This window comes from Ascaphus truei, unplaced genomic scaffold, assembly GCF_040206685.1.
Source record: "Ascaphus truei isolate aAscTru1 unplaced genomic scaffold, aAscTru1.hap1 HAP1_SCAFFOLD_2980, whole genome shotgun sequence".
NCBI classification, from domain to species: domain Eukaryota; kingdom Metazoa; phylum Chordata; class Amphibia; order Anura; family Ascaphidae; genus Ascaphus; species Ascaphus truei.
In genome coordinates, this window is record NW_027455944.1 from 1 (window position 1) to 27,336 (window position 27,336).

General features: G+C 43.2%; 1 protein-coding gene across 1 annotated transcript; it reads right to left on the reverse strand.

Annotated features, from left to right (window-relative positions):
* Positions 1-1,920: 1,920 nt before the first annotated feature.
* LOC142483134 (C-Jun-amino-terminal kinase-interacting protein 4-like) lies at positions 1,921-25,601 on the reverse strand. Its single transcript, XM_075583195.1, has 6 exons — positions 25,407-25,601; positions 11,794-11,907; positions 10,458-10,496; positions 9,358-9,534; positions 4,149-4,295; positions 1,921-2,941 (listed from the first exon to the last, which is right to left on the reverse strand). The coding sequence occupies exons 1-6, from the start codon at positions 25,411-25,413 to the stop codon at positions 2,826-2,828; spliced, it is 600 nt and encodes a 199-aa protein (XP_075439310.1). The 5' UTR covers positions 25,414-25,601; the 3' UTR covers positions 1,921-2,825.
* Between the last annotated feature and the right edge of the window lie 1,735 nt (positions 25,602-27,336).

Consider the following 27,336-nt stretch of genomic DNA (forward strand, 5'->3'; position numbering starts at 1 on the left):
TGCCACTGGCACTTTGGCTGAGCATAGATTCTTGTTGCTCTGCTTCAACCTCTGCTAACCTTGCCTTGTCTGTGCCCTGTTGCCTTGCTTTCTAGATTGACCCCTTGTGTACCGACCCGGCTTGCCTTTGGACCATCCGCATCTCTGGAATACTGAAATCGGTTATCTCTGACTTTCCGCTCTTCCTTAAACCCTGACAATGGCTTTGAACCTCGACTATCCTCCTCTCTCCAACCTTGACCTCGGCTTTAGTACCATCTATGTTCCTGACCTCTCCTACTCTGATCTTAGCAAGTATTACGAGTACCCTGACCTCTCCGCCCCAGACCCAGCTACCAAGACTATCCTACACTCTGGACGTGGCCCGTGCCTGTTGCTGGTGTTTATTGTTATTCCCATCTCAGTACCGGGGTCTAGTTTGTGGTGAGCACAGCGTAACACCTTGAAAGCAATGGGTGGATATGAAAATATATAGTAACTCACATTATAAAACAAAAACTTATACTATTCCATAAAATACTCAATACAAATTGTTTCATATACATATTTATATATATATATATATTTATACACACACACACATATATATATATATCATTTACAAAGCTACATTTGAAACCCCATGGGCTTAATGATAGAAATAAATACGGAAAAGCCTACATAATAAAATGATCTTTCCTGCTCACACGTTAGGCCTCACGATTTAACAGGCAGCAGTTGTGCAATAACTGTGCAATATTTATCATGGACATTTAATGAACAAAATATTCAAACATAACATACAATAAATGGATTAAAATATATTTAAACACTTTAAATGTGTTTTTACAATGTTATAAAGTACATTTTAAAGATTGAAAACAACAGATGAGCAGATTAAATACAGTAATAACATTTTAGTAAAGATTTAAAAAAAAATTGTGTACAATATTTTTCATATGCCATAAACCTGCAAAAAATGTTTTTTAAATGTTGCCAAAAATGCATTTAATTTTATTTTATTCTTCTACTTAATGTTTTTTTTTTTTTTTTTTTTTTTTTTTTTTACAGAAACTGTTAATAATGTAAAGCCCCATTAATCATATTAAATCCTTTGGTACTTTGTAATACTTACAATGCAATAAATATCTAATTATACATCATTTAAAAAAGCATTTGATCAAAGTTAGCGTAGTATAACAATCATGATATTGGCATTCCTAGGGTAGTGATGCTTACGTTTCTACTCATCTGGATGAAGACATTTAAATATATACTGCATTTATACTGTCAAATACAACCCTTCTCTTTAACATGTATTCTGCATTATTTCTTCATATTCACGTTGAAAACATTTATACCCATTTCTTTAGGTACATCATGTTAATTGCGAGCACATAAGATAGGGAAGTGTATAACCCATATTAAGTCTTGTTTTTGGCCAGATTTATGGAAATGGGACTATAATTCAACAGAAAACACAATTCAGCAATGCAGATGTCTCCTTGGATTTATTGTATGTCTGTCTTTACAGTATAAGGTGTTCGCGTCCCAAAGAGCTTACAATCTATGTTCATTCTATGCAAATTTGTTAAAAATAGAATTAAAAAAAAAAAGCATTTTATAACAGAATTGATAAACGTGGTTGATAATCAGTACCAGTTTGTGTGTATTGGATAAGAGAGTGTGTGTGTGATAAGAGTGTGGGGGGGGGGGATAAGAGTGTGGAGTGTGTCAGTGTATGGGATAAAAGAGTGTGTGTGTGGGATGGGATAAGAGAGTGCGTGTGTGTATGTGTGTGTACGGGATAAGAGAGAGAGTGAATGTGTGTGTGTGTGTGTGTGTGTGTGAGAGATAAGATTGTGTGTGTATGGGATAAGTGTGTGAGTGTTTGGAATAAGAGTGAGTGTGTGTGAGTGTCTGTGTATGTATGGGATAAGAGTGTGTGTATGTGTGTGTGTGTGTGTGTGTGTGTGTATGTGTGTGTGTGTGTGTGTGTGTGTGTGTATGGGATAAGAGTGTGTGTATGGGATGTGTGATTTTTTTTAAAACCCCAATGCAATGATATGACCTTTGAGAGCCCAGGTTACAAATGTTGTATAAAGTAAGATGAGTTGGGTCTCACAAATCCCATTTAAGAGACTATGGACTTTTTACGAAGATGAATATATTAATTGAGGTATTGGAAGGGAAACTGGCATCTATTTGTGTCACGTTGTCCCTCTAAATGAAGTTTGTAAACCTGCTGCATTTTGAAAAATATTACTCCAGCTTTGAAATCACTTGACATAGATGATTTTATTGTATCTAGTTAAGTCAGGGTTGACATGCTCAATAAGATCTATAGCTGTTTTTCTTGGGCAAATATATTTTCTTGTGACAAAGTAAATATAACTAATAGCTTCACTAGGGTCAAGATGTACGTTTTAGATCACAAAAGTGTTTTCGATATGTCCTAAATACAAGGTGAGAGACTGCAAAGCTGCGTTGTGCTCATTAAGCAAATTAATTACAATACTACCTTACTACTTTTTATATATTTTAACAAAGCAGAAACATTGTTAGGTGATTGTAAAAAGCGAAATGTGTCTTATTTACTGCAATGCAATTAAAAATGAAAGAATTTCACTGAAATATTCACTAAATAATGGTGATTAAAAACTCAATGGAACAAGAAAAAGTATGTTCTGCCATTGCCGAACAATACATTTAATATGATTATTTAGATCTTATTTTAATATGATTACTTAGTGTTAAAAAACAAACAAACAAATATTACAGCAAAAAGGAGCAAAATAATAATTTTTAAAAAATCATGCAAAATATTTAAGAGCTTTGTTCTTTGTTCACTCACTGCCAAACATGACCTGCCAGACTATAAGGTGACTCCTCTCTACATTGGCCACAGATGGTTCAGGTTGTAAAGATTCTCCTAGAATTTCTGATTCGCCACTTTCATCACCTGACAGAAAAAGACAATTTCTTAGTTCCTCGATGGGGAGTGCAAGTGGGTATACGGAAACTTCATGTGATCAAATACAACAATTGGCAGAAATCCCACACATTTTATAGCAGTCCATACACGTTACCGTACCTCTGGGTACATAAAGAGACCACTGAAATGCAGATGCAGCACTGTGGTCGCGAAGCCACACCTAAATCAGCCGCGCACCATGTTTTCTTCATCTCTACATGCATGTGCTCGTGGTCTCAGTAAAGTGACTTAATGGTCCATCGGGATTAACAGAGCGAGGGGCCCTGCGACTGAATGGGAAGCGCGCTGTGTGAATCCTACCAGGGTGCACCTGTCTGTAAGAGAGGCACAGTTAGAGTGAGAATGAATCAGTCACTTGACCTGCTCGCCTCCAATAGGCCATCGCACAGTTTTTATTTTATTTTAATAACGGTATTGAAGCAGGGGTCTCGGGAGCTGAATCGCGTTAATTTTGGGTTAAGGGACCCCCTGCTTCCCAAGTTATAGGCCCCGTTATGGGGTGCCGGTATCTCCCTGCATTGTTTAAATGTCCCCGTCACGTGGGCCGTGATGTGGGAGAACTTAAACATGGCGGGAAAACCGGCACCCCATAACGGGGCCTGTAGCTCAGAAAGCAGGGGGACCAAGGACCTACAATTAATGTGATTCAGCTCCGGAGACCCCATACTTCAATACAGTGCTATTAAAATAAAAGCCGTGAGATCGCCTATTAGAGGCATGCAGGTAGAGTGACAGATTAAGTCTCACTCTTACTGCACATCTCTTACAGACAGCTGCACCCTGGTAGGATTCACACAGCGCAAGTCTCTATGCACTGTACCACTGACTGTCAAGGCATTGCACACGGTTGACCAGCCCATTCTCGCAGCTGCACGACCACGATCTGTATGTGAACGAGCTGCCCCACTGCAGCTTTCCTCGCAGCTTCATGTATGTGGACGTGTTGCCCCATTGCAGCTCCATGTATTTGTACGTGCTGCGATACTGCAACTTCCCGCAGCTTCATGTATGTGTATGTGCTGCCCTACTGCAGCTTTCCCACAGCTGGATGTATGTGTATATATGTCTCTCATCGACTGAGCCACCTGTGCTGAAGCAGGGATATCCTGAAAATCTGACCTGTTGGTGGCCCTTGAGCGTTGGCTATCCCTGCATTAGATACTATGGCTCTTACCCATTCTAAAATCAATATATCCTTCCCCTCCGCTCATCACCAACATTGATTTCTGATGATTTGGGCTGGACGATTCAAGTTGAGTAGCATCCCCTTTTTCTCCTGATATGTCTGAAATACTGCCTCTGGGTGAGCAAAGTACCTGGCCTGTGGTATAACACAAAGAGCATCAATTAACGTAATAAATACAAAGTTGTGATATTTTTTGTTTACATTTCAGTTTAACTTCATTAGTGAAAAGACAAAAAACAATTTTCCCCATGTCAAAATCATCCCTCCACACTCACCCCCCGTCCCCATGTCACACTCTCACCCCTCCACTCACCCCCCTCCCCATGTCACTGTCACACTCACTCCCCACACTCTCACCCTCCCTCCCCATGTCACACGCACACTCTCACCCCCCTTCCCACACTCTCACCCCCCCTCCCCATGTCACACTCTCAACCCCCTCCCCATGTCACACTCACACTCCCCCTCCCCATGTCACACTCACACCCCCCTCCCCATGTCACACTCACACCCCCTCCCCATGTCACATTCACACCCACTCCCCATGTCACATTCACACCCCCTCCCCATGTCACATTCACACCTCCTCCCCATGTCACATTCACACCCCCTCCCCATGTCACATTCACACCCCCTCCCCATGTCCCATTCACACCCCCTCCCCATGTCACATTCACACCCCCTCCCCATGTCACATTCACACCCCCTCCCCATGTCATACACACACTCCTCCGCCGCCTTATGTCCCACACACACACACACACACTCTCACCCCCCCTCCCCATGTCACACTCTCACACTCACACTCACACTCATCACGCTTGATGCAATAAGAATAAGGAAGAACTGCAGGAGCTGTGTAGCACAGCGCCACCTAACAGCCTAAAGAGACATTGCAGCTACCGACTGCTTTTCTCTGCTCCCGGCAAATATCGCCGCCCGCTGCCTGCGCCCCCTTAAACAATCTTGCGCCCCCCCTTAAACAATCTTGCACCCCGCTGGATTAGTACATACAAAAAGAAATGTAGAGAGATAAACCTAAATATACAGAGAAGCTGGACGAGTGGAAAAACTCAGGATGGAAATGCCAACCGAATGGGAATGGATGACGGTTACTATACACAGACTAGACCTAAAGGACCAGAAGAGGAACATAGAAAATCAATAAATGAGCGTGCTAGTGTCCAAACACTCATTAAAACCCCCCATGAGAAAGGATAGCCAAGGTCTACATCCAAAAGGTTTCTCTGAGGCAAAGCCTCCTGAATCTATCACCCCCCAATATGGAGGTGGGAATATGCTTCAATCCCATAATGGATAAAGAGGATGGATCCTTATTATGTTTAAATGAAAAGTGTTTGGACAAACTATGCACTTTGTTTCCATTAATGACATTCTGTCTATGTTCCAAAAATCTTGTGTTGAGTGCACGATTAGTACGACCCACATATTGTGGGCCTCAGGAACACGAAATCATGTAAATAACATGATAAGCAATTGATCGTTCCTTTAACCTCATGTATAGTTTGATTAGAGAATGATGTGAAAGAGTGGTAATCATGCCTGCTGGAGATGACATTGTCTGACCTGAAGACATTTGATTGCCAAAGACTCTCTCACATCATTCTCTAAACGAACTATACATGAGGTTAAAGGAATGATCAATTGCTTATTATGTGAACAGCTCTGCTGTTCACACAGCTTTTAAGCACAGCATGAGATTAGCCAGTCAAACCACTCACAGACAGCTGTTTTGACCTTATGGGTCTCAGTGTGAGGTTGTTTGTACTGGCATTGCAGTTTAAGGCTGGGTAGGTTTACCATACACATTTTACGTTATGGTGTGTGAAAAAGGCAACAAAAAAACCTCGACTGTTAGCATATAGCCAATAAAGAATATCACTTGTGAGCACAAGGTCAAAACAGCCGTCTGTGTGTGGGTTGACTTTCTATGCATCTAATCCCATGCTGTGCTTAAAAGCTGTGTGAACACAAGAGCATTTGCTAATAAGGGTTCCATGTAAAAATGGATTTCAAGCAAAAGGTGACACATTGTGTGCTCATTTGCATGTAATTTCCCAGAATCCCTTGTTGCAGTTGAAGCAGTGTATGCTAGGTGATAATGGTGAAAGGCAGGGTTGCAAACCTGTCAAAGACATGTGAATGTGCTCACAAGTGATATTCTTTATTTGATATATATATATATATATATATATATATATATATATATATATATATATATATATATATAGAAATATAGAAATATATATATATATATATATATATATATATATATATATATAGTATACAGTGTTCAACAATCATATACATTTACACGCCCGGGGCGAGTGGATTTAACCTCCGGGCGAGTAAATATTGGCCCAAGCAGCACACGTGTTTGTTTTTTTAAATTTCCCTGCTCGCGCTAAAAATTTTCCCTGCTCGCGCTGAAAAAAAAAAACTCCCCCAGCCTCACAGCTGATTGGCGCGCGCTCCCAGGCTTTGTGGGCGCGCGGCCAGGCTCTATATGAGCCCGGCCCCAACGAGCGGCCATTCTTTTTCCATGGAGGACACAGTAAGTACTATCTGTGCCTTCCCCCCTGTCCCCGGCGCTCCCGCTGCCTGCAGTTATGGAGGTGGTGGCGGGGGTGTTCTCCTGTCCCCGGCGCTCCCCCGGTGACAGCCCGCGGGGCGGGAGATGGGATGTCCCTCAGGTCCCCATTTCCCCCCGTCACCGTGTGTCAGCCCGCGGGGCGGAAGATGGGAGCGGGGAAGCCCCTCAGTTCCCCGCTTCCCCCCGATCCCGCGAGCGGGAGATGGGCGCGGGGGGGGGGGGAGGGGTTTGGTGAGTGGGGAGCGTGGTGGTGGTGCTGGTCGCGGCCATAACCCCCCCCCCCCCTGTGTGTGTGTAGAGAGAGAGAGAGTGTGTGTGCGTATTTATGGGAGAGAGTGTGTGTGTGTGTGTGTGTGTGTGTGTGTGTATATATATAAATATATATATGGGAGAATGTGTGTGTGTGTGTGTGTGTGTGTGTGTATATATATATATGGGAGAATGTGTGTGTGTGTGTGTGTGTGTGTGTGTGTGTATGGGAGAATGTGTGTGACACCAGAGGTAACCCCCAATCAGTCACCCCCCCCCCCCCCAATCAGTCACCTCCCCCTGCCCCAGTCGGTCACCCCTGCCCCAGTCGGTCGGTCAGTCACTCAGCTAGCCAATCACCCACTCAGCCAGCTAGTCAGTCTCCCTCCCTCTCTCACACACTCTCTCTCTCTCTACCCCACACTCTCTCTCTCTCTCTCTCTCCCCCACACTCTCTCTCCCTCTCTCCCCCACACTCTCTCTCCCTCTCTCCCCCACACTCTCTCTCCCTCTTTCCCCCACACTCTCTCTCCCCCTCTCCCCCACACTCTCTCTCCCACATTCTCTCTCCCTCTCTCCCCCACTCTCTCTTCCTCTTCCCCACTCTCTCTCTCCCTCTTCCCCACACTCTCTCTCCCCCACACTCTCTCTCTCCCTCTTCCCCACACTCTCTCTCCCCCACACTCTCTCTCTCCCCCCCCCCACTCTCTCTCTCTCTACCCCACACTCTCTCTCTCTCTCCCCCACACACTCTCTCTCTCTCTCTCTCCCTCTTCCCCACACTCTCTCTCCCTCTTCCCCACACTCTCTCTCCCTCTTCCCCACACTCTCTCTCCCCCACACTCTCTCTCTCCCTCTTCCCCACACTCTCTCTCCCCCACACTCTCTCTCCCCCCCCACACTCTCTCTCTCTCCCCCCCCCACTCTCTCTCTCTCCCCCCCCACACTCTCTCTCTCTCTCCCCCCCACACTCTCTCTCTCTCTCTCTCTCCCCCCACGCTCTCTCTCTCTCTCTCCCCCACGCTCTCTCTCTCTCTCTCCCCCACGCTCTCTCTCTCTCTCCCCCACACTCTCTCTCTCTCTCTCTTCCCCACACTCTCTCTCTCTCCCCCACACTCTGGATCTCTTATTTACCCTATATATCTTAACTGCCCTATACTACACCGAAATCTTAACTACCCTATACTACTTTCTTCCAGATCTGGCTCAAGCTTCACACGGAAGACATCGGAACACCCCCCTAACCCAGAAGACAGGTAATGAACACCTCCCCAATGTATAACATTGCGGGAATGAGCGTACCTGGACATTGAGGGACTGCGGATCAGGTAAGATCCCAGGTGGGATTGCTGCTTTAGATATTGTGAAGCGGGGACATCCAGACATTGGTTAAGGGGTTCAGGAAACTAGTCATTCACATCTGGCTTTTATTTCTAGATCCGACATTTACACACACACACACACACACACACACACACACACACACACACACACACACACACACACACACACACACACACACACACACGTAACAAGGACTAATTGTAGTATAATGTAATACAATAAATTCATTTATGTCAAAAACGAATGTTGTTCTGACTAGGAATTTATTAAATGTATTTTATTTATATATTTTATTTTAAAGCGGGGTTGGGGGCGGGGGTTGGGGGCGGGACTAGGTGGCGAGTAGATTTTTTGGTTGGGCGAGTAGATTTTTGGGTGATTTGTCGAACACTGTATATATATATATATATATATATATATAGTGGTCGACAAATCACCAAAAAATCTACTCGCCACCTAGTACCACACGTGTGCTGCTTGGGCCAATAGGAGCTCGCCACGATGTTAAATCCACTCACCCGGGGCGTGCAAATGTATATGTTTGTCGAACACTGTATATATATATATATATATATACATACACACACACACACACACACACACACGTGTGTATATAGATTTCTCTCTATATATATCTATCGACCTCTACAGAATCTCGACCACTACAGAATCTCGACCTCTATCGATAGATAGATAATGTTGGGAGGATGAAATCAGAAAATGTCTTGGGGCAAAATGGAGATGAGAAGCTGTAACCGCAGTACCTGATAGATCATTGGGGAGGCTTCATCCAGCAGCGGGAGACATGGGCTGAAGAAGTTGGGATGGGGGTACACTCGCCTTCAGCAGTCAGACTATAATGAAGTCTCTACTTTTTCATTCAAATTTAGTACATGACCCACAAATCTCACAAGTCTGGGACCTTTGAGATCAACATCTCTGGAGATATAAATAGTATACAACTGTAAAAAAAAAAAAAAAAAAACGTACCTGGTACGGCGACAAAGAATTTTACAGCATCACGATGACCATGAAAACACAACTGAGCATGTGCCATTGAACAATAGGGAATGAAAGTGCCAGGCGTTACTTTGTCACTGTTTTCATCACCGTAGACACGTATTACACTTCCTGGGCGACTCCCTGTACCAGGTAATACTTTATTCGCTTTAAAAAAAAAATAGAAAACGTATAATCATTTTAGTAACTGAGCAACAGTATAAAGTTTGCGTATCTTACTGCATAGTTGCTGGTATCATCTAAAAGCCAAAGCTAGTTAGGAAACAGTCAGAAGTACGATTTCAAGACCGAGCTTGAAATGAAAGCAAACAGCATGCTTAGTTTCTGAAGAGAGAAGTGAATGGAGTGACTCGTTAATCTAGCACCAATGTAGAAACTAATCAAATAAATGATACTGTGTTATCGCAGCTTTATAAAATACAAACATCTCAAAGATTCTGAACATCATTTGATTATTATTATCGTGTATTCCGTAGCGCGGTAGAATAGGGGTACAGAGATTTGACCATTTAATATTTTATAACCATTCACAAAAAAAAAATTTAAACTCAAAAAAAAAAAATTAAAAAAAAAAAAACTCACCTGTTTTTCTGGTTTAGAAAATAGAGTATTTTGGGAATGTTCTAGTTCATTGTGTTTACATTATTTTACACATACAATAATGAGTGCACCATTTGTGATTATATACTGCATATGAATAGGTTTTAAATGTTAACTTAGGAATTTTTAATTCCTGCTAGATATACAAGACATCCATTAAAATTAAAATGCCACGACAAAGAAATAGCTTTGAAAGGAAGGTAGTAATGTGCAGGAATGACAGCGGTAGAGTATTAGAGTATAGATTTACAGGGTCACTTAAAGAGCAAAAGGTATTATAGTGATTAGCTGCAACACATGAAAATACTAAACTGCCATCAGACTGACTGCCATTTAGCAAACATAAAACTACTGCAATTAAGGAAATTCAAGGAGAACACACTCAGGAACATACAAGGGGTGAGTCTACACAGCCAAATAGTGGCTATTAAAAGCCTTAAAGAAGGTTTCTGCTCAGAATCTGCACTTACCCCTCAACCCAAGTAAGCGTCCCTGGTGGAGTATTATAGCTAAAGTGAGAAAGTAAGGGGAGGGAAATGGATAGGTGTGACAGTAATGAAGTGTTAAAGAGAACCCACTACTCAAAACATTTCAATAACGAACATTTCACTTTTTAAGTGGGCTCCAATTTACACCATTGATTAAAGACCTTCAGCAATAAACCTCAAAGCAACTATTTGTTTTACCTTATTTGAACCTGGGGGTTCCTCTGAAACTCAACCAAAGCACACAAAGCTATGGGGACCCTCAATTGCCAAGGTACTGTGTTTTTTTTTGCCAGTACTTGGAAGCATAGATTGTTGCTTTAATATAAAATATCACCTTAATTACCACTCTCATGTCTACAGTACAGACCGCCTCAAAAAACAAGAAAAAAAAGAATTTTTATTAATTATTAATACAGCTGAACCCCCGGTTTAAAAATGGCCGTCACGATCAGGGGCGAGTGAGATTTCAGAGGCGGGGACTGAAAGGGAACATCGCAACCAGGCACACACCTCTCAGAAGGAGCCAAGAAATCCCCTGATGTGTATTCACTCACACAGGACCGTGTGAGTGTTATCCCCTTTTAACCCGTACTGTGTCTCCCCCCCACCCCCCTCCCTTTTCCTTCACCAATCGGCTTGGAGCGTTGTCTAAATACAGAACAAGGATTTTCTGAAGACCACCTGTAAAGATACCATTATCACCTGCGTGCTCACACAGGCCTGTGTGAATGTTTATAATAATAATAATAATATTAGTTCATCATCCCATCATTTTACACCTCACTTACCTTACTATATCAGTGTTTAGTTTGGCGTCACCGTGCTTCATCCGGCACACATATTAGAGATTTGAAACCCTCTAACACCAGGATAGCTATTAAGCACTTCACGACCATACTTTTATACTATCATAATTTGAGCAAGAGCTTTGTATAATTTCTCTCACCCTGTGCTCCCCTATTTCCCTCCATGTTTTTTTCTGTACCAAGGATCCTGGATAGATCCTGAAAGGGGTTTTGAGCATCAGGAAGAGACTTCAGCTTAAGGGGTAATGTTACCCCGTAAGAAGGTAGTATCTATCCGTTTTTACATTTCTAGGACCTAGTGAGAGCGCATCCAGGTATTCTTTTGTTCTATAACCTATCAAGTATCTCAGGGAGCAAGGGGTCCCCGAGATGAAATTAATGCGGTTCAGCTGCAGAGAGTCCCTGCGTCCTGCCTATTAAACAAACCCAACATGTTCTGCTCCTTTAAACTGCACATTTGAAACATTTGTATACAGACATTTACATGCAAGCATGCACTCAATGTTACTTACTTTCTGTTAGAGGAATTGAGATGATAACACCATTTCCTGTCCCCACCCACAGGCGGTTACATGACACCATAAGTGCCGTGATTCTCACAAAAGAGAAGCCAAGTTTTCCAGTCCCTAAAACAAAAAAAGTCCTTTATGTAGCATTTTATTATATAGTGCCAGCATTGTACGCAATGCTTTACTACATTACAATAGTAGGTAAATAATGTACATTACATATAATGGGGATAAGTGCAACAGGTAAATGACAACATAATTAAGGCAAAAGGAGATTCTGCCCGAAAGAGCTTCCACTCTAAGGCTGCGTCCATAGAGGGGGGTCAGTGCTGAACCGCGCTGACGCTGAGGCTCGCCTGTGCGATTTCATGCACATACAGGCGAGCCAGCGTCGCACCGACGTCAAGGCGCCGACGTCATGGTGCCGACGTCACGGCGCCGTGACGTTGACACTGCTGTGCTTTGATTTAAGGTTTCAGCCGACAGCGCGCTGAAAAACAGCTTTGGCAGTCGGCTGAAAAATCCAACTCCTCAGCACGCCTGCGGACGCTCGCGTGAGCCCCCTCTAAAGACATCCTCATTGAGGATGCAGCGGCTCAGCGCGGAGCATCCGCACGGCTGAGCGCTGCCTGTCCTTCCATGGATGCAGCCTTACTGTTACGTTGGGAGACTTACAGACACATTAGTTGTAAAGGTGCTTTATAAAAGGTGAAGGGGTGAAATGCATCTGAAGTTCGTAGCAGAGGTGTAAAATGTGTAATGAGAAGCTTCATGTAAGAGGGGGATTTTCAGGGGGGCTTTGAATGTTGAAAGGGAAGGGGCATCACGAATATTAAGTGGAAGAGGTTTCATAGACATTTGACAATCCTGAGCTATAATGTACTGTCATTTTATTTTTGTATAATTTTTCTTTCAACAGATGCCTTTTTTACAATTGGAAAAGTTTGCTAAGGCAGCAAGCCCCCTACACATCATAAAATTGAAAGTTTCCTTTCTGTTTACTAAGTCTTATTGAGTCCTTTTACTTTACCAATGGCAGTCTCTAAATTCATATACCGCTGAAACCCGTTATAACGCGGCCCTCAGGGTCCACAGTTATAACGGGGATCGCGTAAATTTCGCGAAGACTTACTGGCATCTGCATTGCTCTCCTCCACTCTGAGGCTTCCCGTAGGAAGAGGAGGGTCACATGACACACACACACACACACACACACACACACACACACACATCCCCCCTACACCATGTGGGATTCTGCATTGCTCTCCTCCACTCTGCGGCTCCTCTCTCCACTCCCGTAGAAAGAGGAAGGTCACATAAGACACACACACACACACACACACACACACACACACACACACACCCTACATCATGTGGGCTTCTGCATTGCTCTCCTACACTCTGCGACTCCTCTCTCCACTCCCGTAGGAAGAGGAAGGTCACATAAGACACACACACACACACACACACACACACAAACACACACCCCCCCTACACCATGTGGGCTTCTGCATTGCTCTCCTACACTCTGCGGCTCCTCTCTCCACTCCCGTAGGAAGAGGAAGGTCACATAAGACACACACACACACACACACACACACACACACACACACACACACACACACACACACACACACACACCCTACATCATGTGGGCTTCTGCATTGCTCTCCTACACTCTGCGACTCCTCTCTCCACTCCCGTAGGAAGAGGAAGGTCACATAAGACACACACACACACACACACACAAACACACACACCCCCCCTACACCATGTGGGCTTCTGCATTGCTCTCCTCCACTCTGCGGCTCCTCTCTCCACTCCCGTAGGAAGAGGAAGGTCACATAAGATACACACACACACACACACAAACACAAACACACCCCTACACCATGTGGATTTTTTTTTCTTTAAACAATCAATACTTTATTGCTAACGGACACATACACACACCCCTACACCATGTGGGAATTGAACATGGATACCTTTTATATAATACACATTGTGACAGAAACCAGGGGATGGTAATAAATTCCGTATATAGGGCTCCCAGGATACTAGACAGTTTCTATCCTATTTGGCCTGGGAGTGCAGCCTTATAATACATACACTCCATCCCACAGTTTGGCAAGCGCTGGAACTGAGGGATGAGAGATCCAGACCAGAGTTTGTCTGCTGCCTGATTTCTGTCACCTGTCATGCTAATTAGGAATCAGGTATGAAAGACTGATTTCCTGTTTGCTCTGGTCTCCCCACAAGAGCCAGGAGGCTGGAAGGCTGCTGAACTACAGAGGGGAGAAGCCTCTTCCCCAAACAGGTTCAATCTTTCTGTTCATTTGTGTAAGACTGCAAAAGTACCGTGTTTTGATGTTGGAAGTGGAAAAGCCACTTCCAACCCTGAGTCAGGGATATCTAAGTTAAGTTATCGCTCAGGTGAGCAGCTTTTGTTTTGATCTGTTTTCTGTTGTATGCACTGTGGCAGTCTCAGTGCCTGGGACTGAATAAACCAGGCATAGCCTGTTTAAAGGAACAGTACGTGACGCTTCATCATTTAACCTACCCTAAAAGACCGTGTTCTAAACAGTCCCGGACAAACGACGGAGCCCCGGAGTAAGCCGTTTGTCACATATGGTGGAGAATGCGGGCAGAGCACTAGGAGGTCTGCGGGTTGAAGAACTTTGAAAGAAAAAAAAAAAAAAAAAGTTTTTTCCATCCTCTGCAAACAAGATGGAAGACGTGGTGGGTGCACTGGTACGCAATGTCGCTGCCCAGAAAGACGCAAATGAAACCCAGCAACAGCTGTTAATAGCCCAGCAAGAAACTAATGCAAACCAGCAGCAGACGAATGCAGCCCAGCAACAGCTGCTAATAGCCCAGCAAGAGATTAATGCAAACCAGCAACAGGCGAATGCAAACCAGCAACAGACGAATGAAGCCCTACAAAACGCGAATGCAAACCAGCAAGAGACAAACCGCTTGCTGAGAGAGGAGCAACAGCGGTTCGCTCAGGGCTTACAGCAGGAACTCGAGATCCTGAGGGGGACTATCAGTAACCTTCCACTGGCAGCGGCAGCCCCAGTTCCGAAAATGACCAGGGCAAGCCACTACCTTCAGAAGATGGGACCCTCGGATGATGTGGAAGCCTATCTTCTCACGTTTGAACGCACGGCACAGAGAGAGGGATGGCCAGAAGCTGAGTGGGCTGGTCTAATCGCACCCTTTCTAAGCGGCGAACCCCAGAAGGCTTACTTTGATCTAGAGCCAGCCGAAGCTAACGTCTATGCAAAATTGAAGTTCGAGATCCTCGCCCGCCTCGGCGTAACCACGGCTGTTCGCGCCCAAAGGTTTCACGCATGGTCCTTCACGATGGATAAAGCCACCCGAAGCCAGATGTATGACCTCATCCACCTCGCCCGGAAGTGGCTACAACCCGAGATCAACTCAGCCAGCCACATCGTGGAACGGTTGGTCATGGACCAGTTCTTGAGGAAACTTCCCTCTGCCTTACGCCGTTGGGTCAGTCGGAGTGACCCCCACAATGCGGATGAGCTTGTGGCCCTCGTAGAAAGGTACAATGCAGCAGAAGAGCACCCGCAACCCACAGTCGTGGAGCAACCCCACTACCCGAGGTTCCAGGACTCTTCCAGAGACGGTAAAAGGGTACCGGGGTTAAGGGGCGCTGAAGAGCGGCGACCACCTTCACGCAGCACCAGCAACAGTGGTTCGCACACTAAGGGCAATAGCCAACATGGGGAGCCGGGAAAAGGCTCTAAGTGGGACACAGACTATGTACCTAAATGTGTAAATTGTCATGAGAGGGGCCACACAGCAAAAATCTGCCCACTAAATGATGAGCCCATGCAATGCAACAGCGTGGAACCTTATTCGCTGTTGTCCCAATGTATGGGCCCTAGCCCAGAGGACCCCTTGAATAACCATCTGTGGGCATTTGTAAAGGTTAATGGTAAGAGGGTTCGGGCACTTCTTGACTCTGGGAGCATGGTCACACTAGTGTCCGAATACCTCTTGCCCATTAAGAAGAAACAGGGAAACAGTTCACAAAGAGTGGCAATTTGTTGTATACATGGGGATAATCATGAATATTCCACTGTTGATGTTTTTTTTGAAACAGAGTTTGGTTCTTTAGATTTCAAGGTGGGTATTGTACCCAAACTGGCACATGATGTGTTAATAGGGACCGACTTTCCCCATTTTCTAAAAATGTGGTCCCCCGCTCAGAATAGCGCCCAGAGTTCAATAGCGGACCATAACGAAGTATTAGAAGAAACAAATCCTTTCCCTTTTTCAGAAATGGAGGTTGACGAGGGCCCAAATAAGAAGGGGGAAAAGGGGGAGTGCTGTAAAATTCCCTTCCCCATCACTACTTTGGTAGGGAATACCCCAAATCAAGATGTTGAGCAGACACTTACCACCCCAGAACCGGATAAGACCCTCGCTGACCTAGAGGTCAGTCCTGGGAGTTTTAAGAAGGCCCAGTGGGAGGACCCCACATTAGCGGTAGCAAGGGGAAATATACGGGACCAGAATAGTACTCCTGGCCAACCAGATAGGTCACTTGCTTACCCCTACTTCGAGGTAGAGAACGACCTAGTATATCGGGTTGATAAAAGGAAATCAGTTACAACTAAACAATTGTTGGTACCACGGACATTCCGTAACGTAGTATTACACCTCGCACATAGTCATCCATTGGGGGGGACACCTAGGGGTGGAAAAGACAAAAGAAAAGGTTCTCCGAAGCTTCTATTGGCCTGGGGTTCTGGCAGAAATTACGAATTATTGTTCCTCATGCCCAGAATGTCAGATCACCGCCCCGTTCAAGGCGTACCGCAGCCCATTGGTACCCCTTCCCATAATAGAGGTACCATTTGACCGGATTGCTATGGATCTAGTAGGACCCCTAATAAAGTCTGCTAGGGGACATCAGCATATATTGGTAATATTAGATTATGCCACCCGATATCCGGAGGCAGTTCCCCTACGTAGCACCTCAGCTAAAAACATAGCAAAAGAGTTAGTAGTTCTGTTTTCCCGGGTCGGGATTCCTAAAGAGATTCTATCTGACCAGGGAACACCATTTATGTCCCAAGTAACAAAAGAGCTATGTAAACTCCTAAAAATCAAGCATCTCAGAACCTCAGTCTATCATCCACAAACAGATGGTTTAGTGGAAAGGTTCAATAAAACCTTAAAGAGCATGTTACGGCGGGCGGTTGATAAAGATGGGAAAAACTGGGATTGTTTGTTACCGTACCTGTTATTTGCCATTAGGGAAGTTCCCCAATCATCCACAGGCTTCTCCCCGTTTGAACTATTGTATGGCCGACACCCAAGGGGCTTACTGGATATAGCCAAAGAGACTTGGGAACATGAGGTTACCCCTTACAGAAGTGTAATAGAGCATGTTGCCCAGATGCAGGACCGCATTGCTGCAGTCCTACCCATAGTGAGGGAACACATGGAGAAAGCTCAAGAAGCACAGAGGAATACGTATAATAAGGGTGCTAGGGTCAGAATTTTTTTTCCAGGTGATAGGGTACTAGTTCTGGTTCCCACCGTGGAGAGTAAATTCCTTGCTAAATGGCATGGGCCATATGAGGTCTTGGAAAGAGTGGGAGAAGTAAATTATAAGGTAAGACAGCCAGGTAGGAGGAAACCTGAGCAAATTTACCATATAAACCTACTCAAGCCCTGGAAAGATAGAGAAGTCTTGTTAACCCTAGTACCCCCAGGTCCATCAGAGAATCAAGAAACTGACCCAGAGGTTAGCATAGCTGAAACCCTGTCTGTTCATCAGAAACGAGAGGTTCAGAATTTAGTGAGAAGAAACAAAGAAATCTTCTCTATACGGCCAGGTAGAACTAGCGTAATTGAACATGACCTAGTCTCTGAACCGGGGGTCCGAGTTAACCTTAAACCGTACCGAATCCCAGAGGCCAAAAGAAAGGCTATAAGTTTAGAGGTTAAAAAAATGCTAAAACTAGGTGTAATTGAGGAATCCCAAAGTGGGTGGAACAGCCCTATAGTCTTAGTCCCAAAGCCAGATGGTACAACAAGGTTTTGTAATGACTACCGGAAACTAAACGCGGTGTCAAAATTTGATACTTATCCTATGCCCAGGGTAGATGAACTTGTAGAGAGACTGGGCAAAGCCCGATATCTCACAACCCTAGACCTAACAAAAGGGTACTGGCAGGTTCCCCTCACAGAAAGGGCAAAAGAAAAGACAGCCTTCTCAACCCCAGACGGCCTCTTTCAGTATAAGGTGTTGCCTTTTGGCTTACATGGAGCTCCCGCCACATTCCAAAGAATGATGGATAAAATTTTAAAACCACATGCTCGGTATGCTGCCGCCTACCTGGATGATGTGGTAATCCATAGTGAAGATTGGCAATCCCACCTTCCAAAGGTCCAAGCTGTGCTTGACGCAGTCCGGTCTGCTGGACTAACTGCTAACCCCGCTAAATGCACTATTGGTCTGGAGGAGGCCAAGTATCTGGGATATTCTATTGGCAGAGGTTTACTCAAACCCCAAACACTCAAAGTGGAGGCGATACAAAATTGGCCAAGGCCAGTTACAAAAAAACAAGTAAGGACCTTTTTGGGGTTAATTGGGTACGATAGAAGGTTTATTCCCAATTTTGCAACTAAGGCAACCCCACTAACTGACCTCACAAAAGCAAGAGGACCGCTAATGGTAAAGTGGTCCCCCGAAACCGAACAGGCCTTTAGAAGCCTGAAAGAAGCTCTCTGTGCCCAACCAGTGTTGGTCACACCTGACTTCTCCAAAGAGTTCGTAGTCCAAACCGACGCATCTGAGGTAGGGCTGGGGGCGGTACTCTCCCAGGAGTCTCAAGGTGAGGAGCACCCCATCCTTTATTTAAGTAGGAAACTAAATCCCCAGGAGAAAAATTACTCCATAGTAGAGAAAGAGTGTCTCGCAATAAAGTGGGCTGTAGAGACGCTCAAATACTACCTGTTGGGGAGAAAATTCCGGTTGGTCACAGATCATGCACCCCTTACCTGGATGTGTCAAAACAGGGAAAAGAATGCTAGAGTGACCAGGTGGTTCCTAAGCCTACAACCCTTTAAATTTTCTGTGGAACACAGGTCAGGGCACAAACATGGCAATGCTGACGGGTTGTCAAGGATGCACTCCCTAATATCCATGGTCGCTCATCCCTCGAGGTCTGAGCTGGGGGGGAGGATATGTGACAGAAACCAGGGGATGGTAATAAATTCCGTATATAGGGCTCCCAGGATACTAGACAGTTTCTATCCTATTTGGCCTGGGAGTGCAGCCTTATAATACATACACTCCATCCCACAGTTTGGCAAGCGCTGGAACTGAGGGATGAGAGATCCAGACCAGAGTTTGTCTGCTGCCTGATTTCTGTCACCTGTCATGCTAATTAGGAATCAGGTATGAAAGACTGATTTCCTGTTTGCTCTGGTCTCCCCACAAGAGCCAGGAGGCTGGAAGGCTGCTGAACTACAGAGGGGAGAAGCCTCTTCCCCAAACAGGTTCAATCTTTCTGTTCATTTGTGTAAGACTGCAAAAGTACCGTGTTTTGATGTTGGAAGTGGAAAAGCCACTTCCAACCCTGAGTCAGGGATATCTAAGTTAAGTTATCGCTCAGGTGAGCAGCTTTTGTTTTGATCTGTTTTCTGTTGTATGCACTGTGGCAGTCTCAGTGCCTGGGACTGAATAAACCAGGCATAGCCTGTTTAAAGGAACAGTACGTGACGCTTCATCATTTAACCTACCCTAAAAGACCGTGTTCTAAACAGTCCCGGACAAACGACGGAGCCCCGGAGTAAGCCGTTTGTCACAACATGCAGGAATTGAACTCTGGACTTTCCATTTGCCAATTCTTTACCTGTTACACCATGTCACGGACTCTATAAATATACTTAACCTCTGCAGCACAATGCAGTGGACTGCACTGTATACATTATGTTAAATTTGATTTTGGAGTTAGTGACATCACACCAATTCTGTGGCGTAGCAGGTAGACAATGGGTCTAGCAAATGAAAGGTCCTGTATAATATGGTGTAATTTATAAAAATAAATAAAATAATAATTTATATATTATACATTGTAATTAAAATAAAATAATTTATACATTATTTTAATTATCATCTATTAATTATTTTATTTATAATATTCCTAATAACCTCACTTAGTATCTGAGCCCTATTTTTAATAACCTCACTTAGTATCTCAGCCCTATGCCTAATAACCTTACTTAGTATGGTATAGGGGTGTGTGTATATGTCCTTTGGCAATAACAATATACATTATAATTAAAATAAAATAATTATTTTATTTTTATTAAAATGTATAATTTATCAATTAATATGTAATTTATTTTATAAGTTATAAATTATTATATAAAATCATTTATAAATTATACCATATCATACAGGAATCTAACCCAGGGCCTTTCATTTGCAATTACCAATTCTCTACCTCCAAGCCACAGGGATTGTGTGATGTCACAGACTCTAAAACTTAACATCTAGTTGCTGCAGAGGTTAAATATATTTATAGTCTGTGGCATTTATAGAGTCTGAAGGTCCTGAGGTCGATTCCTGCATGTGTATTATATCAAATGTATTCAAATGTATATTCATGTTCAACTCCCACATGTCCCACAGAGTGTCTGTGTTTCCGTTAGCAATAAAGCATTGATTGTTTAAAAAAAAATGGAGATATTTTTACATCGGGAACCACGTTTTTTTTTGTTTTTTTTCAACTTAAATTTTTTATTTTGTTCAGATATCATGTACATACAGTATATATGTTAACAACGTAATACAAGATCGGCATGCATCGTATGTAGCCCCAATATGTGTAAGGACTGACATTTACAGACAGACGAACAGACGAACAGAAAGACCCCGGGATAGGGGGGGAAAGAAAAAAGAGGGGGGGGGAGGGGGATGTGTGGGTTTCTCCTCGTGTGGTTCCGCCTCTGCCTTGCACTCGCTGGCTCTCTGCGTCTGGGGAGTCAGTGCGTTCCCCTTATCTCGGTCCTGATTCATCCTCTGGTCCCTGTCTGCCATTCTCTAGATCCTCTCTGGGGGCTTATAGTGAGCTGATATGTTATGTCCTGGTCATGTCTCCTGGGTGCTTGTTCAGGGGAGAACATATTTTCCTCTATCAAAGCCATATTGTGGCCCTTTCCACCCCCGGGATGTCTGTTTGGGCTAACCAAGGTAGCCAGACTTTTAGAAAATTTGTACCAGTGTCGTTGACCAAACTTGTCAACTTCTCCATCTGGCAAACTGACCAAATTCGGTTCCGAATTTTAGTAATTGATGGAATTTCGTTCTGTTTCCAGCGTGCTGCGATCTCCCCTCTAACCGCCATAGCAAAGTGAGCTATTAATTTATTCTCTCCTCTGGTGAACCCTTCATCTGGTCTGTTCAGAAGGAACAGCCATGGGTCAAATGGTACGGGTTTACCTGTAATCTTATTCAACCAGTCCTTAATTGAATCCCAGACTGGGACGATTTTGGGGCATGACCACAGCATGTGTAACAGGTCTGCCTGCTGTCCACATTGTCTAGGACACAATGGGGAGTAACTGGGCAGAAATTTAGTTAGTTTTGTGGGAGTGTGGTACAAGCGCATCATAACCTTATATGCGTTCTCCCTTAAGGTCGTGCACATGGAGCTTTTGGATGTCGCCGTCACGATTTTTGTCCATTCCTCTACCTCCAGCTCCTCTCCTAAGTCTGTCTCCCAACTAGTCATGTATCTCGTTTTGTTCGTCACCGTCGCGCTAGAACCTGTCACCTCTTTGTACATCTGCGATGTGAGTCCCGCCGTGGATGTCCCTGATCGACTCGGGAACCACGTTTAGACCACGTTGTAGCGGATCGAACTACAACGGGGTTGAGCTGTATTATCATTTGTTGAATATGTGCCTCACATACAGTAAAATGTCCGCTCCCCTCATGCGTAGTACGTTTTGTTTTAATTTCAATTAAACTACAGTATGATCAGGCCGATTGGGGCAATATCGCATGGGAGTTTCCGTGCTACAGTGCCCAGATGGCACTATCGTATTTTAATGAATAACTCCCTAAGACAACATGACAAGTTACCACTGTAACAGCCGATGTCAGTAAACAGGAAAATAGGAAAATACGCTGCAAAAACAGAAGTAATCAAAACAAATTAGAAGCAAGAAATTGATCAACAAATGAGCTAAACTGGTCATGACTTAATTTGTGTTTTGGGGGGGGCTGCTCTTTTAATGTTGACATTTTTGGTAACTAATCAAACAAACATGAAACTTAACTTTTCTCATTGGTGATTTCAAAAAAGTCCATTCTGCTTTTCTTCACTTTTTATGAAGCTCCTGTTAAGGATTTGAATATATTGTTTCTTAAGTAATAGAAGGAAAACAGGGAAGTTACGCTCGTGCTGTCAGGTGATATGGATCAAATGACAAAAGCCCCTTGCAGCTCGATGCGTGGAGTTACTCCCAAGAATCTCCTATGTGAGATCGCTCAAAGGCGATCTCACCAAACAACGAAAAGGAAAGTGCACACAGCACACTAGGGATCTTAAGTGATAGAGTAAGTATTTGTAATACATATGATATTTTTGCAAAGCTTAACACTTTTATAACGCAATATAAAGTGAAGTGAGACAGATTGACAACGGAATTATTTTATTTATTTTGGGTCTAAAATGGAACTCATATAATTAAGATATATTTAAACAATCAGGATTATGCCCAAATATTTGTCATACAAAAAAACAAACTGGATCAGTACTCAAAAATAATAATGAAGGACTTATGTTTTGCTTTTGATCTCACCAAGTTTTTTCCTTAAATGCAGCAAGAATATAGTTTGTAGTGATATGAGCGCTCAAGCGCTGGATCCGTAAATGTACTTAATATTACGCATAAACACAGGCACAGGGCATGAGGCTAGTGATATATAATCAGTAGAAATAGCAATAGTGACTCTCAAAAAGTATGATTTCAATAAAGAGAGACACAATAACCCTGAAGTTAAGAGTTAGTGGGTTTGAACCCACTCCTCAAAACCTCATTGGGATAGTACCAAGACCACTATTATAATATGAGATTCACTTAAAGCTGCATTTCAAGCAATATCCTGCATGTGTGTGTTTTTTAATAAATCAGTTCTGTAGTAAGAAAAAATACTTTTAGCATTTTCTGTTTTAAAAACAACAACTTTGAAAAACCAATTTACTTGTATTCTATTTTTAAAAGCATGCTTGTTGCTATAGCAACCATTTACATTCCCCATGTTTAAAGATGTCGCCAAACTTTGCCGATCAATAGACGGAGAACAAATTGACCGGCAGCTATGCAGTTCTTTAGGTAAGTAGAGATTGTCCACATGAAACTATTGAAGTAAAAAAAAAACCTAAAAAAAAAAAAAAAATACGGGAGCTTGAACTGCAGCTTTAATACTGTATATATTAATATACTCACATTTGTGATGTACCTCTGTCCTATGCTGTACTTTATTTGGGCCATATTAAAAAAAACGGAGGTGTAGCAACCCTCCTACGCGTTTCGTGTGTGTTGCACTTTATCAAGGAGTCTTAATTGCAGTAAGCCTGAGGAAGGGGCCAGGGGGCCATGAAACGTTGCTCTATTGTGCACACAACAGTGTGTGTCTGCTGACGTTTCCTTTCCATGTGTGCTGATTTTTTCTGTATTACTGCTTTTTTGATACATTAAAGAAGAAACTTGGTGAGACCAAAAGCAAAACGTAAGTCCATAATTATTATTTTTGGGTGCTGATCCAGTTTGGTTTTAGTATAGTAGTATGCATCTTGCTGTGTGGATGCAGGATCATAGTACCTCTAGCTAAATTGTGTTAGACATGTGTTGAGGTCACGAGAGGCTGTTCAACGCGCTCACCCATAAGCTGGGACAGAAGAACCAGGAAGACCGGGCGGAGGAAATATCAGCCGGTGCAGCCCAGATCTTACATCGAAAGCCTGCCACGGCCACCCACAGCTTATGGTTAGTGTCTGTCGTCCCTCCCGCTCACCCTCCATCTGTGGTAATTTTTGTATATGTATTTGTTTCTATTAGTTTCTTATTTCAGTACTTGTAGACATCATGTGTGGTCTCACTTGTTGAGCCAGTTTCTTTTTCCAAACCTATTTTTGATTTAGGCTGGTTTAATTTTATATTGTGTATTGTGGTTCTTTTTTGTTTGGTTATTAAATTAACCAATTGCTAGGTCATTTTGGACCTGGTATTAAATTAATATATATTTTTGCTGATCCGGTATGCTGTATTTTTCTTTTAGTTTTTCTGAGTTCTCCCTTGTGGGAGATCTCATTTAGGAGCGTTTTGGGGAGTTGCTTCGTATGCGTAGCTGTAAGGTGTTCTTATTGTTGAGATCTACAAGACAGCACGAGCGCAGATTCATTGATTGATTTTCACTTGTCTTTTTAATATGCACTGTTTTGGGGGGCGGAAGTCTTTTTAATATGTTTAGGGGGAAGCAGGGGTCTTTTTAAAATGTATTTTGTGAGAGTGGATTGAGTGAGAGTGGGGTAATTCATGGAAGGTGGGGGCGAGAGAGAGGACGGAGAGGGGGTGATGGAGGGAGTAAGAGTGAGACGCGTATTAGCCTTCCGAAGCAGGCGCCATGTACCTATTTTAGGCTAGTTCTCACCTCCAGAACCCCAGTTGGTATGTATTTACTGTATTTTGTACAATCATGTATGTCTGCGGGCTTGCCCGAATAAACGCAATTTATTAAATAATCTTGTTCTGCCTAGTGAATGATCCCAGTAACGTTAAAAGGTGTTAAAAGTGCTGGTCTTCAGTGACTCTGGCAAATAAGATCCTTTCGATATCCCATCTGTCACAGGTTTTGCAGGTAAAAAAGCTGTTCAGGAAGAACATGCCAAGTACAGTACCTTCTCTAAACAACTTTGCAATCACAGAATGTATTGTGCATCAAAAAAGCACAAATATAAGGTGTTTAATGTTTAAAATAAATGCTGACAACATGGACATACAATTCTGCTCCATTTACAATTTACAATTCTGTCCAGTAATAAAATCGATAAATACATATTTTATGATTCTGAATGTATTTAAAACAGCATCATACTTAACAAAAAATGTCAGGGTCGTATCAGACTCACCACATTTACTATTATTATCATTGTTTATTTGTAAAACACCAACATATTCCTCAGCACCACAAAACATAAATGGTACATATTAAGAGCCCACAGCGGAAGCATTTCAGAATCATACCTTGTACTCTTGTTTTTAAAGGTTAAAGCTGATGTCAGATTTATTACTTCAGGGAGGTAAATTACTTTATTGTTTCTTTACATTTCCATCTCATAAAACTCAACAAATGACCACAAGTTATCAGGATCAGTGATCCCGAGGGACTTTTATCATACATTCTTCTAAACAATCCAAAAAAAAACGCTTTGTTAAAGGCACAAATACATAAAGAAGTATAATTTCAAAACCCATTACAATAAATGGTTATACTTACCAATTCCAAACATAAATTACATGAATCATTTATTTAAAAAGTGTTCTAATGAACTTACCTAGCATTTTGCTTACGTAAGGTTCAATATCAACATCTTGCAAATGTTGGTAAGTGTGTGCATGATACAGACGAAGTGTGGAATCTAATCGAATAGAGACCCAAACACCATCACCAACCCATGCCAGTTGTCTAACTTGACTTTCTTTCCTTGGGTGTGCATCAAATGATTTCTGGGAGACAATAAAAACAAATGCATTAGGTTTCCAATATTTCTGCCCTTGTGAATTAGTACTTTTTCGAAGCTAGGGTATCACTATAAATATAGAAGAGGTTTCAGGAGTGTAGTGGTTAACATTTTTGGAAAGTTTCTATGCCTTTTTGTTTTGGGTTTTTATTACAACATGAGAAGTTTTGGATACAGTAATATAAAATCTGTCAGTTTAAATGACAACTGTAAATGGCCCGAGTCATTCCTCGAGTACACCATAATTGGACCCCTTGAATAAAACCAGACGAGACTTGTGTATATATTTACTGGTGCTTTATGACCCCTGGGTAACCTTAACCCAGCGGCCCTTACTCTTAAATAATCTCTACTTAACAAACAATATATCACTTCAAACAGAAATTAGTCAACAGAAAACTTCACAACGAACTTAAAGACACTGATAATGGCATAAAACCGTGCAGCAACACATGTTGCAAACTCTGCAAACATATATGCCAAGATCCCACAGCCAGTCACAACAATAGAACACTCAATGTTAAAGAATCATACAGTAGCACATCCAGGAACGTGGTTTATATGAATCAGTGCAACACATGTGACCAAGGATGCTACATTGGGGAAACCAGCCAAAAACTTAAAGGAAGAATGAAAATGAATAGACACTCTATCCTCCACCATGAAGAAGGAAGATACTGCTCACCAGTGGGACATCATTTCTCACTACCAGATCATTCCATAAATGATTTAAAAATCAAAATCCTCAATGGAATGTTCAAACGCACCCAAGAACAGAAAACATTTGAGCTCAGAATAAGACTCTGACACCAAAACCAGTGGACTTAATGCAGACATAGGGTTTCTCACACATTATCATGTGTTGTAATGGTCCTCCTTGCCATTGTGCCATCCCATAACTTCCCCCCCACCCTGCATCCTCTTCCCCCTCTGTGCTGCTGTGGATGTACAGCCCCCCCCCCCACCCCTAATTCTCACCTTCCTTATCTCAGTTTTAACACCCTTACAGTGCCTGGAATTCTTTATTCTTCCCTTTTTCCCCCCTTCCTAATCCCTGTCTAAATCGAAGAAACCTTTGTATATCAGTATTGCTGACCTGAAGAAGAGAGGAAAACTCTCGAAAGCTTGACCTATGACATCAATTATTAGTCTAAATAAAAAAGGTATCACCTAATACTGAAGAACTTTTTTTTTAAACCTCTGCAATTCAAGTAAAAGTGTATATATATATATACTGTTATATATACTGTATATATATACTGTTTATTATTGACAGTACTGCAGTGTCAAGTGACATATATACATTATCTATATCTGTATAATCGAAAATCTTGTTTGAGAGTGTCTGGAGACCAATTGATTGGTCCGTTAGTCCGCCCGCGGCTCTCATTGGCCGGTGTCTGCCCCCCCCCCCGTGTCCCGCCCCCCCCCCGGCTCTCATTGGCCCCCCAGAACACGCTCTCCTCCCACAGGCCGCTCCCTTCCTGGGCTTTCACCCTCCCCACGGCTCTCACATCCCCGACTCTCACCGTCCCCACGGCCCTCACACTCCCCACGGCCCTCACCCTCCCCATGGCTCACATCCCATAGGCCACTCCCTCCCCCCGGCGCTCTCCTCCCTCACACCGCTCTCCTCCCTCACACACCACTCTCCTCCCTCACACACCGCTCTCCTCCCTCACACACCGCTCTCCTCCCTCACACAACGCTCTCCTCCCTCACACAACGCTCTCCTCCCTCACAC

Excerpts from the sequence above, each read along its gene's own strand:
- LOC142483134 (XM_075583195.1), bottom strand. Across the intron at positions 9,535-10,457 it reads ACGCTTACTTGGGTTGAGGG|CGAATAAAGTATTACCTGGT; the intron begins GTAAGTGCAGAT and ends TTTTTTTTAAAG. Across the intron at positions 2,942-4,148 it reads ATATATTGATTTTAGAATGG|GTGATGAAAGTGGCGAATCA; the intron begins GTAAGAGCCATA and ends TTTTTCTGTCAG.